General features: G+C 43.9%; 1 protein-coding gene and 1 long non-coding RNA gene across 7 annotated transcripts in view; one reads left to right on the top strand and one right to left on the bottom strand.

Annotated features, from left to right (window-relative positions):
• Nucleotides 1-24,673, top strand: part of POC1A (POC1 centriolar protein A) — a 163,404-nt gene that overhangs the window by 68,490 nt on the left and 70,241 nt on the right. The window contains exon 11 of one of the 5 annotated variants that reach the window (XM_075939430.1): nt 16,263-16,538. The exons of 2 other annotated variants lie outside the window; for them this stretch is intronic. In XM_075939430.1, coding sequence (XP_075795545.1) covers nt 16,263-16,361 — 99 coding nt within the window. In that variant the 3' untranslated portion in view covers nt 16,362-16,538. Of the gene's footprint in view, nt 1-1,379; nt 13,743-15,782; nt 16,539-24,673 lie in introns of those variants that run through there. 2 more of the 5 variants (XM_075939432.1, XM_075939431.1) reach the window with 2 other exon arrangements.
• Nucleotides 1-24,673, bottom strand: part of LOC142830963 (uncharacterized) — a 53,434-nt gene that overhangs the window by 9,777 nt on the left and 18,984 nt on the right. The window lies entirely within an intron of this gene.

Genomic DNA, 24,673 nt, shown 5'->3' with positions numbered 1-24,673 from the left:
CCCACTGACAGAGCAAAGTTAGGCCAATGCTGATGGTTTTTCAAAATCCCACCTTTATTTTTTTTAATCCTCTTTCTGAAGCTAGCGTTACTTTTCTTGGGAGTTATTGAAGCTCATAGAGAATAATATAGGGGGTACCATAACAGATCTAGATGATTCTATTAAAATGTCTGCCAGCAGTAGCCTTTTGCAGCAATCAATTCTTGGTCCTTTATATAAGTGCTTTACTTTCAAAGCCCTACACAATGTAAATTTGCAATGGTTACAAATCAGATACTAAAATTTCTATGAATTCACAGAATTAAATGTCTTCGTGTCCGTTAAGCTGTCCTCCACAAGTGTGTGAGCCTGCATGGATCATCATAGGGATCTAACAACTGTTTTTATTAGCCTACTGTTGTCTAGTAATAAGGAACTGTGTGCATTCAATTCATATTTAAATAAATGGTCTGAGATTCTACATATAATGTTCTGCAGTTTAGGGAGTGCATCACTATCTTTTATGAAGAGAATGAATAACTTTATCTTTCTAGATCCTCGGCCTGTGAAATCTCTGCTGTTCCGTTGTCTCCTCCCCTACTCAAATCCTACTTTTTCCTGACTTTCCTTCAAATTCTGCCATGTTCACCAACAGCTGTCCTGTTTCTCCTCACCAGACATCTCCCAAGCTCACGTCTGTGTCCCACCATAGCCCTTTCTTCTCTTCTTGTTTTTTTTATTTAAAATATTTTGTCATAAACACATCTCATCCACAGCATGACTCCTGCCTCTAGTAATTCAACACACCTCTTTAATTCAAATCACAATGCTTAACCGTTGAAAACAGGTTTACACACCACTCTTATTTATCGTTTCATTTAAATAAAACTACTTGAAAGATTATAGATACCAGCTTCCTAAAATGGTAAACAATTTACACACAGTCCCAGCCATGAACACACAATATGCATAAATCCAGCTCAGAACATAACCAGCAAGTAAAAATCAATACCATCTTCAACAAAATACCAATTCATCAGTGCAGTTAAAAAATTATAATTTCCATGTGGTCTGGTAAGATTAAACACTGTATGTGGTGGTGCAGAGACAAGGCATGTACTTTAGGGCGGTAGATGTTGATGGCATAATACAAAAAAGACCAATTTGTAGTTGGGATTTGGAAAAGCTGAATGAGAAGATTTTAACAAGTAGCTTTGTGGTGATAATTAATGATTATATTTGTGGTATGATTATTCAAGTGCACATAGCTGTTCTTTAATTTAAAGATTTTTTCTTTTTTTTTCTTGTATGAGGGAGAATGTATAATCATTTGTATAAATGGAATTGATTGGTCTCCCTCATTTTCTCATATTTTATAAAAATTCCTTCCCTTTTCATAGAATGAAGAAGAATCTGAATGTATCCTATCACAAACACTAATTCTCATTCCAACTCAGTCTTCTACTCGTGAGGAACAGATTGAACGTTATTGAAAAGTGTGGAGGTTGGGGTGGATCGCTCAGAATAGTGCTAGTTTTATATAAATGTGTTGAATCTTGGACTGTTTCATCTTTAGTAGAAACAGTGAGGTGAACCGAACCCTCCCTCCCCCCAAAAAATTTCAAAATAACTCTAATGCTAGTCAGTAAAAACACAACAGAGTGCTTTTAAATCCTACCACTGATCTGTTTCAAACAGTTCTGGTTAGCATCTCAGATTTTGTACACAAACCACTGGCCTCCATTTTATTGATACAATATTTATGTCCATCACCAGTAGGATTTAAATTCATTCCTTACCTTTCATTATGTAATTCTGATCCACAATTCTCATTGTTGTGTAATGGGCTACATTTCTACTCAACAGATGTTTTATAGGAGGAAAAACACTGCAGTAAACAGTATATATGCAGGGTCTTAAAATAGATATATGCAGTACAACCATACCTTTTTCAGAGATTCAGTACCTTTAGAAATTCCAAATGTTATTTTAGACTTAGCAAAGAGAGAGAGAGAGGAGTGGAGGAGGAATAAATTAGAATATTATAGGATAAAGATGGAAATGAAGTCTGAAAAGATGGCAAAAATAGCAGCATTTAGGGGAAAGCTTTTTCCTAGCTGTATCTAAACCAGAATAACACTAAAATAATTCAGTTATTCAGTTTTAATTTTTTAATCCTTTAACATTGTGTCCTTGGGTGCACCTAGTTTAGTTATGAGAGGATAAATATGTGCACACCTGTATTAAGCAATTCCACAATGCTGTAAGCACTGTGGTGGTATTGTACCCTTTGGATTATGAGACTTTGGCTGAGTTGGAGAGACAACATGCAGCTAGGACTTCAGAATGCTGCAGGGTGGGAGGACCAGTAGAAACCATGCTTTTGTTAGTGTTAACGGAGCCATGTGTAGAGAACAGGAGACTAGAAGGGGGTCAGAAGGGACTGAATTTGTGCTTCTTTGGCATGCCTGGCTCCACAGGATTGTGAACCATTGTCCTTGCAGCTCTGGAGGGCATAACTAGCCATGTTGTGAGGTTAAATTTACTGAGGCTTGGGTCCTAGATCATCACTAGCCTTCTGTATCTGTGCCAGGGTGTAATGTGTCACCTCTCTCATACAAGCTACATGGGGAAGGAGGCTCTGCCAAGCCACTGCTGCTGCTTTCACACTGGTGGCTGGGGACTGGAGGAGGCTGGGTGGCCAGGTGGAGACTAATGATAAATACAGTCCTGAGACAATGCCCTCTCCCCCGTTCAAGAAGAAACTGAGAACCAGACTGTGACTGAGTGAGTTTTCTTCCTGAGCTGCTCCATCTGTGTGCTGCCCATTGGCCAGTGAAGTGCTTGTTTACCCCTTAACTGGTGTTGCATGTTTGAATTCAGATTCTAGAAATAAGAGTGACTCTCTCTAAAACACATACATGAAATGCAGACACAAGTAGTTCTTAGTCTGGTGTTTCCATAAAAGAAAGGTGTACAAAAGGTCTATTTGGAAAAAGAACAGGAGTGTATTAGCTTTCTCTTACTGGTATCTTTTCAATGACCCATTTAATTAATATTCCTCAATAGCACCAATTAGGAAAGCTGTACTTGTAAACAGAATCATACCGTTAAAAAAACGAGTCAGATTTCCACGTGCTGTATATTTGTACTTCTGTCTTACTGTTCCCAGGCATTTTAATTGCTTAGCATTGAGGAATGTTAGTACATTTCTAATGTATTATCTTGAGGAGGTTGAAATAAAACTGTGATCATGATGTTCTTTTGTTCTCATTGAAGTTACTCAGCTCTAACCTTTTAATTAGCATAATGTGGAGAACACATTGTAGTTGTGATAAACTTCTTTGGGAAATTATGCAAACTTCACACTGATCTATTAATTTCCTAGTGTCTCTTTTTACTTAACCCATCGCTTAAGTGGTTTAGAATGTTAAACCCTAAATAGTACTTTTAAGGAAGGAGAAAAGATGATTTTTCGCAACTTTGCAATGCTGAGAGATCATTAGTACCAGGGAATCTGTGTGCTGAAAGTTGAGAACTGTACTGCTGCCAATGCACAGTTCTTTGTTCCACGTTGCAAATTTGTGAAGTTAGATTCTTTGCTCGCCACTTGTCAGTATCTTCCTGACACTGAGTGCAGCTGTAAAGTGGAGTGCTGTCTGCTTATGAGACAGCAGGACTGTTTTGATTCCACTGAGAGGCCTATTTCTGCCAGATGCCAGGTGGAAGTAGAGGTGATGAAGCTGTAGAGGCGCTATGGCATGTCCAGCTGGACATACTGATGCTTCTTCAGTGAAGCAAGTCAGCTCACTATAGAAAGCTGTATCAGAAGGGACTAGTAGCTATGACACACTGGGTAAATTTGATGTAGGTATTGTCATGATGACAGTTGGTGTTATGCCTGGTAGCAGCATGTCTTACTCTTGGTTTGTGCAAATGGTTTTCACCAGTGTTATATTTTTCTACTTGAGAGTAAAAGTTACTCATTTTCCTTTGTTTACTTTGTAAATTCAGGGGTCTTAATGTGACATGTAAACCATATTAACTAGAAATCACTTTTCATTTTGATTTACTTTGCAAATATTTTATTTTGCAAACACCTTAAATCTGAACATTAGCATAGATTTGACTTGCAAAGATAATAAGTTAAAAGCTCAGTTTCATTTTCTTGAGGAGCAGCATGAAATTCATCTCTGTGCTAGTCTAAGAAATGGGCTAACTGTAAGGAAGCAGCAGTTCATTCAATGAGTATGTAGATGCTGCATTTCATAGAATCATAGAACACTAGAACTGGAAGGGACCTCGAGAGGTCATCGAGTCCAGTCCCCTGCCCTTAAGGCAGGACCCAGTACTGTCTAGACCATCGCTGATAGACATTTGTTTAACCAGCTCTTAAATATCTCTAGAGATGGAGATTCAACAACCTCCCTACGCAACTTATTCCAGTGTTTCACCACCCTGACAGCTAGGAAGTTAGGCGACCAGGGACTGTTATGAACAGGGGCAGCTAACAGGGAGTTTCGAGAGGGAGCTTTCTAGGGGAGTTGGAAGGGAGAGGTACACTTGCCATTCTATTAAACTTTTAAACTAAACTAAAAATCAAACTTCCTGATTTAAATAAGAACTCTCTCAATAACGTTGGTAGCTGTAGGAGAGACTGAGAGTGGGGAATTCGATCATTAGAAACATAGAGAGCTGGCTTTGTGATGACTGGGAGAACCATATGGTGACTTGCCTGTCTGGTGTGAAAGTTGCGGATCTCTCGAGACTTCTAGATAGACTTATGTGTAGTGCTGGGGAGGAGCCAGTGGTTGTGGTACATGTTGGTACCAATGACGTAGGGAAAGGTAGGACAGAGGTTCTGGAGGTCAAATTTAGGCTGCTAGGAAAGAGATTGAAATCCAGGACCTCTATGGTAGTGTTCTCTGAAATGCTTCCAGTTCCATGCGCAGGGTCGGGAAGGCAGGCAGAACTTCAGAATCTCAATGCGTGGATGAGACAATGGTGTAGAGAGGAGGGGTTTAGATTTATTAGGATCTGGGGAAACTTTGGGAATAGGGGGAGCCTATACAGGAAGGATGGGCTCCACCTAAGCCAAAATGGAACCAGATTGCTGGCGCTTAACATGAAAGGTTGTAGAGGAGCTTTTAAACTAAGGGGTGGGGAAAGCCGACAGGTGTGCAGGAGCACATGGATCGCACAGAGCCAGCTCTTACGGGAGGTTCATTAATAGAGATGCTCTATGTTCTAGTCAGGAGGAGAGGACGGAAGTATGGGTGGGATCAGATGAGACAATCAAATGAAAGAGTCTAATACATCAAGAAATGGCAGACCGATAAATAGTGACAAATTACTGAAGTGCTTATACACAAATGCTAGAAGGCTAAATAGTAAAATGGGTGAACTTGAGTGCCTAGTTTTAAAGGAGGAAATTGATATAATAGGCATCACAGAAACTTGGTGAAATGAGGACAATCAATGGTACTGTCAAAGCTGTTCCCCACTCTAGCACAATAAATGCAGAAGTGGGGACCCGCAAAAGCACCCCAAAACCTGATCTCTGCAGTCTTTGGTACAAAAATTCCCCCCCCCCCCCAATCCTAATACAGGCAGTCCCCGGGTTACATGGATCCGACTTACATCGGATCCCTACTTACAAACGGGGTGAGGCAACCCCGCACTAGCTGCTTCCCCCCAGCAGACCAGGGAGACGTGAAGCTAGTGCCCCCCGCAGCAGACCAGGGAGACGCGGAGCGGCTTTTCTCAGCAGACACCTCAGCTTGAGAATAAAGGACTGAGGGAAGTGAGGTGTGGGAGAATAAAACTGAGCTCTGGAGAAATGTTTGGCTAGAGTTTTCCCTACAATATGTACCAGTTCCGACTTGCATACAAATTCAACTTAAGAACAAACCTACAGTCCCTATCTTGTACGTAACCCGGGGACTGCCTGTACCCAGATTTTGGGGAATATCCGGTGACACCACCGAAGTATTCCAAGAAAACCAGGGAAGAGATCACTTGGGAAACCTCCTCCCTAAAATCTCAGGGGTACCTCAAGCTCTTTTTCCCCCAAAAAAGCTTGAAAAAGAAAAGAGAAAATAAGCTGCAGTCTGTTGTAGCTGTCCCCTCGTCAGAGGCATGCAGATACCCACAGCTAGATTTTCCAGGACATAGAGATGAGCCAAAACCAGGTTAATAAAAAAAAGCAAACGTTTATCATCAAAACCAAATTATAGTTGCCAGCATTGTGACTAGATGGAAAAGAGCCATCAATTAATCTAGATACTCAGGGGAATCCCCTGGGCTCAGGACTTTAAGTACAAAAGGAAAACACTTTTAAAAGGAAAAGGAAAAAAATTACATTTTGAACAGCGGAGACATCAATTCCACATTCCCAAACCAGAAAACAATAAAACCTGATGGGTAATCTAGACTTTGCCCTGTTTACACATATAAGAAGTCGATTCTTGGGAGAGAGACAGGCCTTCCCATTTCCCTGTTACATGGAAGAAACCGCTCTGACTCAGACAAGGTGGGAAAAGTTTAAAAATTCCCTTGTCCCAGTTTGAAAGCCGTACCTACATTACAATTGGCTGACCAGATACCTGGTTTGAGCCAGGAGCCATAGTTAACCCCTTAATTCCCAGATGCTAGCCATCTCTCATGGTTATGACAGGGACACAGTCATACCAGGATACAAAATATGTCAGAAGGACAGAACAGGTCGTGCTGGTGGGGGAGTGGCACTGTACGTGAAAGAAAATGTAGAATCAAATGAAGGAAAAATCTCAAATGAGCCAAAAAGTTCCATAGAATCTCTATGGATAGTAATTCTGTGCTCCAATAATAAGAATACAGTGAACCCTCGTTTATCGCGGTAGATAGGTTCCAAACCCGACCGCGATAGCTGAAAATCCGCGAAGTAGGCTTTGAAAGCTGCGGAGGGGCTCCGGCGGGGGAGCAGCCCAGGCGCGCCTGGGATGCCCCCCCGCCGGCTTCCCCCGAGGCTTTGAAAGCCGCGGAGGGGCTCCGGCGGGGGAGCAGCCCAGGCGCGCCTGGGATGCCCCCCCGCCGGCTTCCCCCGAGGCTTTTTAAAGTTTTGGTAAGGATCAATTTTATGTTCACAGTACAGTGAACCCTCGCTACTTCGCGGTTCGACCATCGCGGATTCACGTATATACATAATGTAATGAAAAAAGTCCGCGAAGTCGTGAATCCGCGATGGTCGAACCGCGAAGTAGCGAGGGTTCACTGTATAGCAGTAGGGATATATTATCGACCAGCTGATCAGGACAGTGATAGTGACTAAGAAATGCTAAGGGAGATTAGAGAAGCTATCAAATTAAAAAACTTGATAATAGTGGGGGATTTCAGCTATTCCCATATTGACTGGGTACACATCACCTCAGGATGGGATGCAGAGATAAAATTTCTTGATACCTTAAATGACTGCTTCTTGGAGAAGCTGGTTCTGGAACCCACAAGGGGAGAGGTTTTTCTTATTTTAGTTGTAAGTGGAGCACAGGATCTGGTTCAAGAGGTAAATATAACTGGACCGCTTGGAAATAATGACCATAATATAATAAAATTTAACATCCCTGTACTGGGGGGAAAAAACACCTCAGCAGCCCAGCACTGTGGCATTTAATTTCAGAAAGGGGAACTACACAAAAATAATGAAGTTAATTAAACAGAAATTAAAAGGTACAATAACAAAAGTAAAATCTCTGTAAGCTGCATGGAAACTTTTCAAAGACACCATAATAGAGGCCCATCTTAAATGCATACCCCAAATTAAAAAACACAGTAAGAGAACCAAAAAAGTGCCGCTTTGGCATAACAACCAAGTAAGAGAAGCAGTGACAGATAAAAAGGCATATTTTAAAGAGTGGAAGTCAAATCCTAGTGGGAAAAATAGAAAGGACCATAAACAAGTCACCGGGACCAGATGGCATTCACCCAAGAGTTCTGAAAGAACTCAAATGGGAAAATGAAGAACTATTAACTGTGGTTTGTAACCGATCCTTTAAATTGGCTTCCATGCCTAATGATTGGAATATAGCTAATGTGATGCCAATATTTAAAAAGAGGTCTAGAGGTGATCCTGGCAATTAGACAGGTAAATCTAACGTCAGTAGCGGGCAAATTAGTTGAAACTATAGTAAACAACAAAATTGTCAGACATATGGATGAATATAATTTGAGGGAAAGTCAACATGGTTTCTGTAAAGGGAAATCATGCCTTACTAATCTGCTAGATTACGTCTAGACTGCAAGCCTCTTTCGAAAAGGAACGTCTTGACTAAAACCAGTACTTTCGAAAAAGCAAGCCGCTTTTTCGAAAGTGAGCACCCAGGCAGTCTGGATGTTCTCTTTCGAAAAAACACAGTCTGCATTACATAGCGCCTTTTTTCGAAAGAGCATTTTCAAAAAAAGGCATTCTTCCTCATAAAATGAGATTTTCTGCAGTTGAAAAATTTGCTGTGTTCTTTAGATTTACTTTCGAAAGAATGCGGCAGCAGTCTAGATGCAGGGGAAGGTTTTTTTTTTCGAAAAAAGGCCACTTTTTTCCGAAAAAAACTCTGTAGTCTAGACACACCGCTAGAGTTCTTTGAGGGGGGTCAACAAACATGTGGACAAGGAGAGATCCAGTGGATATAGTATACTTAGATTTTCAGAAAGACTTTGACAAGGTCCCTCATCAAAGGCTCTTAAATAAAGTAAGTTGTCATGGGATAAGAAAGAATGTCCTTTCGTGGATTGATAAATGCTTAAAAGACAGGAAACAAAGGGTAGGAATAAATAGTCAGTTTTCTGAGTGGAGAGAAGTAACTATTGGGGTTCTCCAAGGGTCTGTCCTGGGACGCATCCTATTCAACTTATTTATAAATGATCTAGAGAAAGAGGTAAACAGTGAGGTGGCAAAATTTGCAGATGATACCGGACTGCTCAAGATAGTTAAGACCAAAGCAGACTGTGAAGAGCTTCAGAAAGATCTCACCAAACTAAGTGATTGGGCAACAAAATGGCAAATGAAATTTAATATTGATAAATGTAAATTAATGCACATTGGAAAAATTAATCCAAACTATAAATACAATATGATGGGGTCTAATTTAAATACAACTACTCAAAAGAAAGATCTTGGAGTCATTGTGGATAGTTCTCTGAAAACATCCACGCAGTGTGCTGTGGTAGTCAAAAAAGCAAATACAATGTTAGGAGCCATTAAAAAGGGGATAGAGAATAAGACAGAGAATATCTTCTTGCCTCTATATAAAGTCATGGTACGCCCATATCTTGAGTACTGCATACAGATGTGGTCGCCTCATCTCAAAAAAGATATATTGGCATTGGAAAAGGTTCAGAAAAGGGCAACAAAAATAATTAGGGGCTTAGAGCAGGTACCATAGGAAGAGCATATAAAAAGACTTGGACTTTTCATCTTAAATACGAGGAGACTAAGGGGGGAGATGATAAAGGTCTATACAATCATGACTGGTATGGAAAAAGTGAATAAGGAAAAGTTATTTACTTATTCCCACAATATAAGAACTAGGGGTCACCAAATGAAATTAATAGGCAACAGGTTTAAAACAAACAAAAGGAAGTTTTTCTTCACTCAGCGCACAGTCAGTCTGTGGAACTCCTTGCCAGAGGATTCGGTGAAGGCTAGGACTTTAACAGGGTTCAGAAAAGAGCTAGATTGATTCATGGAGATTAAGTGGCTATTAACCAGGATGGGTAGGAATGGTATCCCTAGCCTCTGTTTCTCTGGAGGTGGGTGACGGGAGGGATCACGAGAGGATTATCTATTGTGATTCCTCAATCTGGGGCATCTGATATTGGCCAGTGTCGGCAGACCGGATACTGGGCTAGATGGACCTTTGGTCTGACCTATGGCCGTTCTTATGTTCTTAATTTCCAGTCTACACCTCCCTTGCTGCAGTTTAGGCCCATTGCTTCTTGTCCAATTCTCAGAGGCCAAGGAGAACAATTTTTCTCCCTGCTCCTTGTGACACCTTTTTAGATACCTGAAAACTGCTATCATGGCCCCTCTCAGTCTTCTTTCCAAACTAAACAAGGCCAGTTCTTTCAGTCTTCCTTCATAGGTCATATTCTCTAGACGTTTAATCATTCTTGTTGCCCTTCTCTGGACCTTCTCCAATTTTGCCACATCTTTCTTGAAAAGTGGTGCCCAGAACTGGACGCAGTACTCCAACTGAGGCCTAATCAGCACAGAGTGGAGCGGAAGAATGACTTCTCATGTCTTACTCACAACACTCCTGTTAGTGCATCCAAGAATCATGTTTGCTTTTTTTGTGACAGCATCACACTGTCGCCTCATATTTAGCTTGTGGTCCACTATGATCCCCAGATCCCTTTCTGCAGCATTCCTTCCTAGACAGTTGCTTCCCATTCTGTATGTGTGACACGGATTGGTCCTTCCTAAGTGGAGCACTTTGCATTTGTCCTTATTAAACTTCATCCTATTTACCAGTTTGTCCAGATCATTTTGAATTATGACCCTATCCTACAAAACACTTGCAACCCCTCCCAGCTTGGTATCATCTGCAAACTTAATAAGTGTACTCTCTATGCCAGTGGTCCCCAACCTTTTTGTGGCCAATAGCACATTCATTTTTTCAGACGCCAACAGAAAAAGGCGTCAAATGTGAAATTGAAAGCTATTTTCATATTCAATGTGAATTGGGTAAATTTGATAGAAACTTAATTTAGTTGGATAATTTTTATTTTAATTATATCATAATTCATTCTTAAACAAAATTCTGCATTAATAAAAAGGGGAGGATGTCCAAATGTTGAGCAAAAAAAAGCACCCCCCCCCCAAAAAAAATCATGGCACCTTTAAATTTCACACTCCCTTCCACATGGCAGGGGAAGAATGTCCCAAGTGGCTTTCCAGCTGAGAAACTGAAAATACCAGACATTTTACTGGGGGGGAGGGGGGGGTGTCAGGCCAGGGGTTTGGATTGTGCCTCAGGGCAGGGGATTGGGGTGCAGGGTCTGGGAGGAGAGTTCTGTGGGTGAAGATATCGGAGTGGGAGTAGCTGGGGGGCTGGACACTTACCAGCAGATGCGCTGCTCTCCTGTTTCTCCCACAGGACCTGCCTGGCCATATGCTTGCGGATTGGTAGGTTCCCACAGCTGCCATTGTCCAGGTCCGGCCAATGGGCTTGTGCGGGGGGAGCAGAAGTGACCATGAGGGACCCTCCCCTGCTGGCTCGCAGCTCTTGCACCACAAAGGGCCCCGCCACGCTGTTTTGCGTGGGGGGCGGGGCTGTTGCTGCATCGCAGCCGGACCCGACTAGCATAGGGTTTGCTACTAAAGCGCCTGCGTGTGCTGCCTGCTGCGGTGGGGGCGGGGCTCAAGCCTCCAAAGCTCCGCGTCGAGCTCCCTTGCGGGCCCCAGGCTTCCGACCCTGCTCTAAGCAGGGCTGAATGTGAGTAGTTTTGAAATGCCGGCGCAGACGCACATAAATGCCCCCGCGGGCGCCATGGCGCCTGCGGGCACTGTGCTGGGGACCACGGCTCTATGCCAATATCTAAATCGTTGATGAAAATACTGAACAGAACTGGTCCCGAAACAGGCCCCTGTGAAACTCCACTCTTTACGCCCTTCCAGCAGGATTGTGAACTATTAATAACTATTCTGAGAATCGTTATCCAGCCAGTTATGCACCCACCTTATAGTAGCCCCATGTAAGTTGTATTTGCCTAGTTTATTGATAAGAAGATGATGCGAGACTGTGTCAAATGCCTTACTAAAGTCTAGGTACATCACGTCCCACAGTTGGCCTGTGTCAGTTGGGCTTGAGGGGCTTAGGCTATGAGTCTGTTTAATTGCTGTGGAAATGGTTAAACTTGGGTTCGAGCATGGGCTATAGGACCTAGGGTCCCAAGCCTGGCCACCATCAAGCATCAACATACTGCAATTAAACAGCTCCATTGTCCAAGCCTTGCAGGCACAAATCAGCTGATATGGGCCAGCCCCAGCTATTGGACTACAGCTAGCCATACCAAATGTATCCAGATAAGGAGTTGGAATGGATATTCTCGAAACTTTTTTGTGGGGAAACAAAGATGTTTTCTTTCGTATTGCTTTTTCATTAAAACCCATTCCCTCTAGAGTATGTGTGGTGTATCTAGAGGAGACCTGGCATTCAAATGTGTCAGTATGCTATCTCACTCTCTTTCTTAGCTGCATTTAAGGTTCAAATATTCCTCTGAAAGAGCAGAAGGTCAGTGAATTAATATTTCACTGCAATGGAAAACTTAACTTGGAATGATTGGTGTGCAAGGTTTATATACTTCGCCATCATCACAAACACCAACAGTTGCCATTACCAGTAGAACAAATATATGTAACACTAGAATACAGTGGGCACTTGCTGAGGGAAATAGCTTCTGTTTTGTGTGGGAAGAAAGATGTCTGTTCCAAATGAAAACAGTGTTCAGAATCAGGTTATCATGAAAATTCATAAATTGCTGAGATAATCCACCCACAGGAAACAGTTTCATATACACTCAAAACTAACCCTGCATTGAAGCCAGGGGAAAATCAACACCATGAAATGTAAAGTTCGTCAATCCCTGGGATCATCCACATCAGGACCTAAGGACAGTCTAGGTTATGTGAGGTTAAAGGATCATTTCACTTACTCCCAAAGAGGTTGTGGTGGTGGGAAGTTTTTAAATGAGATTCATGAGTATAAAAATATTTTTTTGCCTTCAAATTCTGAGCTTAATTCAAATTGAAACTAGTTTTCACAAAATCAAGTATATATTGTCTAACATAAGTAAAACCAAATCATGATTGTGTTTACGTTCAGAAATATTAGTCAGAACATATAATGCAAAGGACTGAAATGGTCCTTCCCTTCTTTGAGATGCATTAAGTATAGAACAAGCGGAAGGGTTTGTAAAATTCACAAATAACTTCAGATAGGTGCAGCTCAGCTGGGTAAAGTACCAAAATTTTGGCTCTTATCCACTGTTGTATTTGTGTACAACAGAGGCCCACTAGAGATCAGAAGAGAGACTTGTGGAAAATATGAAATCCATCAATTTTTTTATTCTAGTGCTGTGTTCCTTATTTGATCTCTTTAAGAAACATTTCTATCTGAAAAACCTCTGAAATATTGGAGGAGTTGTTGCTTTTTGAAATCTGGAGGACCTAGGTGCTATTTTTCATAATTCCCAATCCTCCCGTTTGAAGATACAGTAGCTTTAAGGCTTGCTCAGGATATTTTGCGTCTTTGCAGGATGTTGACAGTGCTCTGCGTTTATATTCTCGTAGCTACTTTTTGCTGAAAGCAACTCTCTGAAACATGCTTGTTTTCATTCCTTTATAGTCCTGAAATGTGGAAAGTTTTTTCCTCTCTAAACCTGCACCCCATGTGTCACTGTAGGCTACAGAACAAAGATCTGCTCCAGAAAAGTGCTGAGCACCTTCACTGAGCTCTGTGGACCTTCAGCTTCTATTGTCCTTCAATGAGAAGGAGCACTCTGCACCTCTCTGAAATGGCCTGAAGCAATTCCCCACTGCAGTCAATGGGAATCTTCCCATTGACTTGAGTGGGCTTTGGATTCAGCCCAAGGTGCAGAGTGCCTTGCGGGACTGGGACTTTGGCTTCTAGAAGCTATTACTCTAAACCTGGGCTGTTGCCCATGTCCTCTCAAAGACTAAATCTGTTAGACTAAATGGCTACGTCTACACTGGCCCCTCTTCCGGAAGGGGCATGTAAATTTCAGCAGTCGTCGTAGGGAAAACCGCGGGGGATTTAAATATCCCCCGCGGCATTTAAATAAAAATGTCCGCCGCTTTTTTCCGGCTTTTAAAAAAGCCGGAAAAGAGCGTCTAGACTGGCCCCGATCCTCCGGAAAAAGTGCCCTTTTCCGGAGGCTCTTATTCTTACTTCAAAGTAAGCGGCGGACATTTTTATTTAAATGCCGCGGGGGATATTTAAATCCCCCGCGGATTTCCCTACGACAACTGCTGAAATTTACATGCCCCTTCCGGAAGAGGGGCCAGTGTAGACGTAGCCAATATGTTTAAAGTGGCGTGAATGCCTTTAAAGTGACTAATTCTGCAGAGCTATAGTGAAAGGATCAATGTTTAGGTCACTTTGAACTAGAAGTAGCAATGTATATTCAGTACACATTAGTGGCTAAACAAAAGCAGATAGTTTTGAAATATGTTGTGTATATAATCCTTTACGTACTATAGAACTTAAATGTCTGAAAGTTCACCAAAGTACGCAAGGGGGGGGAACCAAAAATCAAAGTTACCTGCCTCTGTCCTTAAATATCTTCAGACAGTGTCCTTAAATAAAACTCCAAAGTAATAGTAAGGTAAAATCAGACAAGTGACCCATTCTAAAAATTCCCCAAACTCTCCCATTTCCCCAAACTCTCTGCCCCAAGGGATGCGGCCTCTGGGATTACTGGGGGGCAGAGACTGGCTAGGGCAGCAGCAGGGTCAGGCCTCCTGTACTCACTGTGGCAGAGAGAGCTGTGGGGAAGTGGAGTGAGATGTCAGGGCCGTCTTAAAGAGGGGTGGAAGGCTTGGGACATCCTGCCATGCACCCCCAAGTCCTGTCCTAGCTCCACCTCTTCCCAGCCCTGCTCCACCCACTTTCCCAAGCAACATGACCCCAGGGATTTGTGGGGGGCCCTGTACCAGCAGCAGGGTCCGGGCTCGCACTCACCAGAAGTGGCAGGAAGTGGAGTATCTCAGCCCCAGCCTGCTTCACTCAGCTCCCAGCCATGTTGCTCCGCTTCTCGCCACCAGCAGTGAATGTGGGGGCAGGCCTGACCTCTGTTGCCTGCTAGTCCCTTGCATCGGGTTCCCAGCAGTTGAACCCTTTAAAAGGGTGCTGCCAACTGGAGAGAGCAAGTTGGCTGTGTGCAGTCCTGGTTCTTACCAGAGCTGTGCCCTGGCCGACTTGTGGGTAGTAAGGAAAATGAATTCCAACAGCATCCACCTGCACTTGTTTTAGTGGGGTTGGGCTTGCCCCTGGCATTCAGTCTTTGTTCCATATTTTTATCTTATTTCACCCTCAAACCCAGGCCAAACAATATTTGCTGAACTGACCAGTCGTCATCCCAGTTCTTAACTCTCCAGGGGGATGTGTGTTGCTTCTCTCTTGTATCTAGATCTGTTGCTGTGTTTGAGGAGTCTGAAACTGATAGAATTACTAATTTTAGAAATCGCATCCCCACCCTCCCTAGTCTGCATCACTGCTCTGTTTAGAAGAATCCCTGCAAAAAGATGTTTTTCCTGTGTTCCAGTTTCATGTGTGAGAAGAGTGTTTTATTGGTGTTTATAACAAAGCGTCTCCTTTTTGGTTTTCACTAATAACGTAAAAATATTCATACATATGAAATTGTTTAAGTGATTAAATCTTGATTTATTATCCTTAATGGTTTCTGTATCCAATATTTCAATGTTATCAGCTTGCTCTAGTGCCCTTGAAATGCACTTTTATGTTGCTGACTATCTTTGATTACTTCAAAGTAATCAATAAATGACTTCCAGCAGAAAAGTGTCTCCTTGTTATTCAAATATGCTCACAGACATGCAAAGTATGCAGGATCTAGATTTTAGAGCTCCGATAAAGAGCTAGTGATATTTATAAGGCATTAATCACAGTCTGTTAGAGGGCACAAATGCAGTGTTCAGCTAACCATGTCGAAGAATATTTACCATTGTTTTTGTAATTGTCTACTCTAGACTCCTTGTCTGTCAGTTAATTTCTGGTCTGTCTGTTTGTCATAAGTCAGCAGCCCAAGTGGCACAGCAGCCAGGAAAGGAGAAAAGAATTGGAACTGAGAGATGAAATGCAAGACAACAGGTCCAAAAAGAGAGAAACTATTGAAAACATCTGTATGCCAGGGGCTTAGTGAGCACCTCTTAAATGAGCTCTCTGGTATTTGGCCCAAATTGTCTAGGTACAAAAGGACACCACACTCTCCCCAAAGAAGGGAGGGAGTGAAGAGGAAGTCTGGGCCCATTCTGTGAGGCCGCTCAGCGCCCATAACTAAGGCCAGGTTTTCAGATGAGCTCAGCAAGCTCCCATTATCCTCAACAGAGGTTGCTGAGCATCGAGCCCTTTGGAAGCCCTGATTGTGGAGCACAGAGCTGCAAGAGCTTGTGATCCATTGTGTTTGGCAGCTGTACTAACAGCAAGCGCACAGCGTGCGGCTTATCTTCATGTATCGTTCAGCAGCTCTCTGCGTTTTCCTGTTTCACTGTGCAGACCGTTTCCATTCTGGAGCAGAGACTGACGCTGACCGAGGACAAGCTTAAGGAATGTCTTGAGAACCAGCAGAAGCTCATGCACAGCAAAGGGAATTGATTCTACAAGGGGCTGACCAAGCCGGAGTGGTCTGGAGGCCTGGGGGTTTGTTTGTGTGTTTCTAATCATTTTTAACAGCTGGAATTACTTACTGTATTGAAATAAAATGTATAGCCAATAGGGTCTGTAAATACACATTTTGTTACTGTAATAATAAAATTATTTCACTAAACACGACTAACAGCTTGTGATCCTTTGAGTGACCTCCCTGTTGAGCAGAGGCATTGCTAGGCCATTGGAGGCCCCAAGCAAGAATATTTTTTTGCCTTATGATACATCAGTGAATGGGGTTTCTTTGAGCTGCTTGGGGCCCTAGGCACTTATTTGGGGCTAGTGTACACTAGAATTGCTACAGCAGCAGAGGTGTAACTCTGCTAGTGTAGATGCTCTGCTGACAGGGGAGATCTCTCCCATTGGCATAATTCCTCCACCTCCCTGAGTAGCAGTAGCTATGTCAGTGCTTAGGTCAGTGGTGTAATCTACTTCACTTGGGGGGTGGCTTATTCAGCCCCCTGAGTGGCAGGAGTTATACTGAGTCTACTTATGCCTAGTGCTGGCTCTAGTCAGAGCGCAAGTGTGGAGTGCAGACCCTAGCTTTTCAGAGCTGTTGCTGCTGAGTTAAATGGATGAATCTGAGCATGTGGGGAATGTGGAGCATCTTGCATGTGCTGTACCAGAGTTGCTGCTCTGTTGTGGCTATGTGCGCTGGGGGGGGGGGGCGCATTTGCTCACAGGCAAAGAGTGCCCCAGTAGCGGATGCACACCTCTGTTCTGAAACAGTAGCAAGCCTCAAATGGGGAATGTGACTCCTGCTTTTAGAAGGTTCTGCCTCCCCCAAGTCCCAGATGGCTGCTAGACAATTGGATGAAAATCTCTTTAAAATCTGAATGAATGTCCTTTGCACCATGACTATTCTAGTGTATGGGATCTACGCCTCTCTTACACATGTGTAGAGAATGAAAATAGCAGGGCCCAAGGGCAAGATGAGAGGCACCAGCAATGAGAGACCATACGGTCCCAAGAAACTTTCTTCTTGATATATTTCATTCATTTCTAAGGGAGTTGTGTAGAGGCAGATAAATAGCAGAACTGTAGTGCAGCATTTTGCTTTGAGCTGAAGGAGTCCCAGCCTCACCTGGCTACTGACACACTTCTAGCTGCTGCATTTCTGACCCATTCAATGACACTTGTGTTGACTCCTGGTCTCGTTCCTCTCCCACATCGTTCCCAAATCCTGCCATCTCCAGACGTGCTCTGTGCAATATGGGAGTGTGCCAGAGGCCTGGTTGGCATGTAAAACTAGCCCGTTTCCTGGCACCTGATTCCAAGTAAGGCTCTGTCCACCTGAATTCTATCAAAGTCTTGTTAATTCTGACAGGACTGCTTATTTCCACTTTTTGACAAATCTTGTTTCACTTTCACTCTCAGCACCATTTTGGTTTACAAGCACTTAGTAGCTTTGCTTTGTTTCCAAGCATCTTTGGATGATGAATTTGAATTTTTCTGCAGAACCACAGACTAAGAATACTTGTTTTCTCCATTTCCAAGCTCTGAATCTGAGAAATCACTATTTTCACTCAAATGAATCTTCTGGAATCAATCCAGTGATATTTTTTCCCTTAACCATATTTTTATACGCTTTCTAGAAGCTTTCAGTGGCCTTCTGCTGTGGATCCATTACATCATTTTCACTGATGGAGAAAGGAAATAAAGAAAAGGAAAATCTGCTTTTAAAGAAGAATTATTCCTAACCTGATCTAATTTGATTGGTAGAAATTATTAGAATGGAAAGTGGTTTCATGCATTGAGAACTTGTAATTGGATCTTATCAGTTGAATTGAAATGTCTTGAACATTCTTTTATTTAAGTTAGGTTTCAATTTTCTTCAGTTTCTTGACTTTTAAGTGCTTTTTCCCTTCAAACTTTATGAAATGTAGTTTTGTATTGCTCTTAATGGTGTAAATATATTAATGTCTTGGAGACCTACGCATTTTGTATAATATTTTTATGGAAGCTTTCAATAAAATCAATATGAATATAATGTTTTATGTAGACTCTTTTCCTTTTAGTTTTTAAGATGAACTAATTTCCAAGGGTATATGTGTACACAACTTGCATTATAACTGATTTAGAAGAATAATGATGTTGTAGACATGTCTAATATATGTTCTGAGGTGGCTTCTTTCTATTGAGCTTTCAGCTAAAAATGCTCTGGATCAATAAATTTCAAATTTTTCTCCTGAGCATTAGAGGCTGTATTCGCAAAAGCACCTGCCTAAGTTAGAAACAGGAGTGCCATGGGTTTTCAGTGAGACCTGTCCTCTTAACTCGTTTAAACTGTTTTGGAAATTCCACACTTCAAGTTACCAGTGTAGCTCCAAGTTTCTGTGATCTCAAAGGCTGACAAAGCCTCTTAACAGAACATTAGAACAAAATATCTTCCTGAGTGATTTACATCGACCTGCACTTTTAAATTTAGCATTTTCATGGCATTGGAAAATCTATAATGACCACTTTGCAAAACTCTTATTTCAGGAAGCAGTTGAGTAGATGAGTGAGTGAGGGGGGAGTGGGTTGTAATTTTATTCCAAAATATACAACTATACAGTGTGAGAAGGGCTTGTTTTGCCGATTTTGCTCTGAGTGACTCATGGTAGGACAGCCAAGGGTTAAGGATTTTGTTTTGGATCTCCAAGGCAAACCCGAAGCCAAGTTCTTAAAAAAGTAGTTTAATTTGTTGCCATTATATTTGCCAGACATATGACCTCACTAAACTTTTAGCAACAGTTCTTTGTGCCGAGATTGGTCTCTAGGGGAGTACATATGCCTGGAGGCTGCAGCAAATGGATTTTTGGCTGATCTGGGTATGGAGCATGTTAAACATAAGCATGATCTGTGAAAACGCAAGAATCTTCATGCACTGCCCACTTTCCTTCCTGTCTGGGAGCTGGAGTTGGAGAGAGACCACAGTTTAGCTCATAACCCAGTAGGTAAAAGCAATGAGCACTATGATGCTGATTGTTCTGGGTTAGAGGCTGGATGCCCAGCAGAAATTACCTCTAGCCACAGTGTCATAACCAGACATCCGTCAGCAAACTAAAAAATAGGATTAAACTCGATGAAGAAGCTGTACTTGTCCTCACCAACCTGGCAGTACAAATCACGCATTTTCTTGGTCTCTTAATTTTAGTGTAGATGTAATTTTTTAAAAATAAACTGGCTCTTCAAAGCACAAGCAACTTGAAGTAACTGCTTTGTGATGCTAAAACAGAAGAGGTGCAATTTTTCTCCAGCTTTTAAAAAAGGTCCCTTGTGTCAGGTGAATTTCCAACAGGATGACTTATTCGATTGTTTCCCACACTGCACTGGTTTGAAGTGGAGATCATGGATGGCTCACGTGAAACCAGGGGAAAACAGAACCCAACCAACAGCTGGCTTGCCTGGAGCCAATCTTTTGCTGTCAATAACATGCTGGACTGCGCGCCATGATGTCTAGTTTCTGTTCCCATCTCTGAAATGGAACAGCAGGGAGGTCTGTTATCTCTAACTCTGTTTCCCAGCCTCTAAAATAGGGATGGCACAACTTTGTAATGTGCTTTGGGCTCTACAGGAGGGCGAATGATGGATCTGAATACAATGGTATTTTGTAAAGGGGGAGAGAACTAATATTTGGAGTCAATTCTTTTTAAGCATTCGTTGGTTCATCTTTCTAACGGCAGCAAGTTAAGCCATTGTTGTGTTACAGATTTCCCACCTCTCCATTCGCTTGCTTTCAGCGGGAATGACTGACTCTAAGGCTTTCAGACTGAAATGTTTGGGAGATTGTTGCCTTTCCCAGTGAACACTCCAAACTACTTTATGCTCAGTGCATCACTTAAGACACACACTCCTTCCTCTCCAGTAGCACAGCATGTGCGGGGAATCCCCTGTATTCTTCATTAACACCCAAACCGCACAATGCCCAGCATCCTATCACTCTGTTCCCCTTGGTAATTACTACTCCTTGCAGGCATTTTTCACACGCCCAGTAATGCACTTCCAAGTTGTTACTGCCTCTTCAGTCCAAGAGCACAGTGACTCTTGGTACGGCTAAACTGTGAGCAGGCCACCCCTATCAGTATGTGTTCCTGAAAATGGCGACTAAGCAGTAGGTCTAAATCATTTTGCAAGCTTGCGACACAGTGGAGGAGCAGCATCTTTTGGGAAGTGTGCTGGTTTGCCTGCTGGAAGGGTTAATTTCCTACTTTGCAGAATAGCTGCCTGGATGGGATTTAGCGTTGCTTCACTTCCCTTTTACACTCCCTCGGCGAGTATTTTCCTAACAGCTGTCTGGGAGTTGTTCCATTCAGACTTCCCCCAGCGTGGGCCTATACAAACACGTCGGCTGCTGCTCTCAGGAAAGTTTCCATTGTCACACTTGCATACGCTTTACTGGAAAGAGGAAAAACGGACCTTCGTGCACGCTCCTGCAATTTACCATGGACCGTGACTTTCCTGATGCGCTTTTTTTTGTTTTGTTTTTATTTAATGGAGGGGAAACCGTCATCACTGCTGAAACAGAGGCATTGTCTACACTACACAGCTTTTAGCAACATGGCCGTGCGGACACAGCAGTGTTGCTAAAAGTCTGGCAGTGTGAACGCTGTTGGTTGGCACTATTGCTGACAAAGTACTTTTTGCCCCCTCCGAGCAGGATTCATGTCAACAGGAGAGCTGTCACAAGGAGCTGCTGCAGCAAAACTTTTGTCTGGGGGCGGAGGGGCCTTTTTAAGCGCCTGTGAATGCCAACAGTTTTGTTGTTCACTTGGCAGTTTAGATAAAGCCAGAACAAGTGAGAAGGGTCTCTGGATTTCTTTAATTGTTTCACCACCTTGCTGTGTAGATTCAATGAATGGGATCCACAGGAAACCCCAGTTTCAGGGAAAGGTCATTGCTTCCTACCCTTCTGCGAAGTCACCCCCTGGATGCAGTAATAGAGGAACATGATGCCCAGGGGGTACATTATCCATGTGGCCAGCCACCACATGCTAACTGCAGACACACCAGGCTGGCTGTCGCTCCTGAATTGCTTCCCCACTGCTCAAGAAGCAAGGTTGTACTGTATAGCTATACCACAAGGTTGGGCTTGGCTCAGAAGACTCAAAGCTTTGCCTTGGGGAGAGAGAGAGAGAGAGAGAGAGAGAGATGTGTTACTTCTAACAGATACCAAATGATTAAAAAAAAAAAAAGGTTGGTAAAGGCAGCAGTAAATGTTGGGGGAGAAGGTGGAGGACAAGAATTGATCCAAGCTGTTACCTGGCTGCAAGCAGCAGGCTCAAATGAGTGCTTTAGGACAAATGAGTGCTTGGTGCCAGGCGTTGGCGGTGTAACAATCTCAGGACTGCCAGTCCCAGGACAGAGTCAAAGGATTAAATCCTGGCTATAGCTTTTGAACTGGCCTGTTACTGCTTCTGTTCGTATGCAGCTGGTGAAACTGGTAGCTTTCTTCACTGGATCAGCACTAGTGGGTGTGATCGCTGTGTAAACTGCCAGGCCGTCTAAAACCGTGGTGTCCAACAAGCTAGCCGCCAGTGGCTATTTGACCAGTTGAGTGAGGCTAGTTTGCTATAGCAGTAGCCACTAACGTGGTTGGACACCTTGGGTCTGAAGAGTCTGGGGGGAGTTTTTGAGCTGCCTAGAGCCCGTGTGTTTGACTTTGCCCTTTGGGCCTTTGTCCAGGGGTTTTGCTCCTTGAGGCTTGTATGTGTCCTGAGATCCAAGGAGAATGGCTGGGCATGTAAAGTCCAGCCCTTCCCTGCTATCTCGGCGCTCTCCCTCCAGTAGCACAGCTTCCTTTTGGACCCTTGCTTACCTGTCTCCTCGCCGGAGCCTGCGAAGTTCGTCCCCACGTGCAGTGACAGCATGGAATGGGAATCGTCAGGACTGATGCTGACGAGTGAGGAGCCAGCTCCTACAGGTAAGCCCCAGTGGGTCTGCGGGCCAGTGAGGCTGTATTGAGGGGCTCTCCGTTGGTCATGTTACCTCCCTGCCTTACCGTGGATTCTCCAGCCTTCTCCAACCCCTGCTCTTTTGGCATTCCCAGTGGGGTTGTGTGGCGGGGGGGCAGAGTGGAAAGTCACAGGGAGCCTAAATAGCATCTTTCCTCCCCCTGGCAGCCTGGTGGCCATTTGAGTGAGCTCCCCTTTGACTCTTGCTGTGACAATCTAAATCAAAGGAGAAGCTGTGTCCTGTAACCTGCTTTTCAAGGCAGCCTCAGGGGTGGGGCAGCGCTCCCTCCAGGGGGACAGGTGAGGACACCACACTGTTCGTCTGCCATGGCAGAGTAATGGCCTGTTCCCTGGGCAGCTTGCTTGGCCCGTGTTGGGGCACGTTGGGAGGGGATCTTCTTCCTGGAAAGCTGCTTGGGTAGAAATTCAGTTGTAGCTGGTCCCGAAAATGTCTGGCCCTGCATTGTAGGCCTAGAGAGCCATCCAACTTCCAGGGAGAAGTTTGGGATAGCAAAGGAGTGTCTGCATGGACCCAGCCCCCTTCAGTTCACCAGTGCCCCTTGAAAAGGGCAGAATTGCTGGGGGGCAGCCAGCTGCCCCGTTTAAGATTGCAGCCTAGCTGTGCTGGGTGCCGTACCTGCGCGCAGTCCGACCGCCCGTGCCCCTTACAGCATAAACAGACGGGGAATGGAGAAAAGGCACGGCGAAGGGACGTGACCTGCTCATGGTCACCTAGGAGGCCATTGGCAGAGGAGGTCTCCTGGCTCCCCTTCAGTCACGTCCACTAACCCACACTGCTTCCCCATACCAAAAGGAAATCTGCATTCCCGGTCCAGGCTGCTTCCGGCTCGCTGAGTACTGACAACTAGATGTCTGACCCTTTAGACTGGCTGGGCGGAATGTGATCCCTGCGCTAAAGGGCTCGGTTGATAGGGAAAGCGGCCAAGAGGAGACAGATGCAAGGCCTAAAGGGAGCTGAGGTCCAGCAGATCAGGTGCCAGGAGGCTGCGAAAGTGGGAGTGTGATATTTAGTGCTGGCCAGAGGGGTTTGCCTTCAGCGGGAAGGCGGGATCAAGCCCCGGTGCTCAAGCTGCAATGTCTGGTCTTGAGTTGTGAGAAATGTGGCAGTTAAGTATAGGGGATTCATCGACCAAGGAGCCAAGATGTCCTTGTCCAAATATTGCATCAAACCATGGCCGGGCTGAGGAAGCAGCCAGTTACGGGAAGAGCTGTAATGCCGTTTCAGCTTTTGCTGAAAGATCAATTCCCCACCACCGCCAAGCTTTTTTAAGATCTTGTTTAATGTTGCCTGAGGGGGACTGACGTGCATGTGGTCTGTTATTTATAAGATCACTGGCTCTCACAAGGGACTGATCGGTGGAGTGTTGCCCCACAAACACACACTTGATGTGAAGTTAACCAGACAGGACTGGTGGTACGGGGAAGGCAAAAGGGGAATTGTCCTGGGGCCCAGTGATTCCAAAGGGCCCAGGACTCCTGGCTGCTACTGTGGGAGTGTCTGGAGCCCTGGACCCTTAACTTGCCATTGGAGTGCTATGGGGTGCACTCCAGGCAGCTCTGAGGGTTGGGGAGGATCACACCACAGTTCAAGTGGCACAGAGAGCTGGCTGCTTCACATCTGCACTTTTGAGTTTGCATTTGTTCTCGTTTCTTAATCCCCATGTGTGGGGCCAGGTGAAGTGCCCTTGATTTCCGTGGAGTTATTCTAATAGCAGAGCGTCGTCCCATGCAGATAAAGGTACCCAAGCTTAGCCACTGGTGGACTGGGCTCTTCCCCTCTTTCTTTTGGGCCATGAGCATCCCTGAGCTCCCTGCCTCCAAGGCCGCCCCCTCCTGCTATAAAAAGTTGAGTCTATTGCCGTTTGACAGCGTGTTTAGGAGGTTACATTCTCTGCTGCAATTACAGCTTGCCTTTGCTTCTCATTACTGCACTTCCTTTGTTGCCAGGTCCCAGAAGGGAAGCAAAGATTAAAGGGAGCAGAGATGATTATATTTAATAGCACTGGAAATTGGCAAAATGATTTGGGGGCCATTTGCCGTTTTCTGCCGCCTATTAAAGCGACGAAGCTCCTTTGAAGTCATGCACTATGTTTTTTCCGCTAGACATTGAGCGCCTACATTCAAACGAAGGCCCCTTGCTGTGTCTCCACATCTTAAAGTTAAAAGCCAGGGATGGATTTTCCATCGAGGGTTTGCGTTATCAGAGCGGTTCAGGTGCCATATTGGACTCAGCGCTGCTTAAATTAGCAGTAAACTCTGCACACCAGTCTGAAAGTGAATGCCCTGGCATGGACTCCATACTAT

Source organism: Pelodiscus sinensis, chromosome 11 (genome assembly GCF_049634645.1).
Source record: "Pelodiscus sinensis isolate JC-2024 chromosome 11, ASM4963464v1, whole genome shotgun sequence".
NCBI classification, from domain to species: domain Eukaryota; kingdom Metazoa; phylum Chordata; order Testudines; family Trionychidae; genus Pelodiscus; species Pelodiscus sinensis.
The sequence above is the reverse complement of the archived record's forward strand: the minus strand, read 5'-3'. Positions and strand labels throughout refer to the sequence as shown.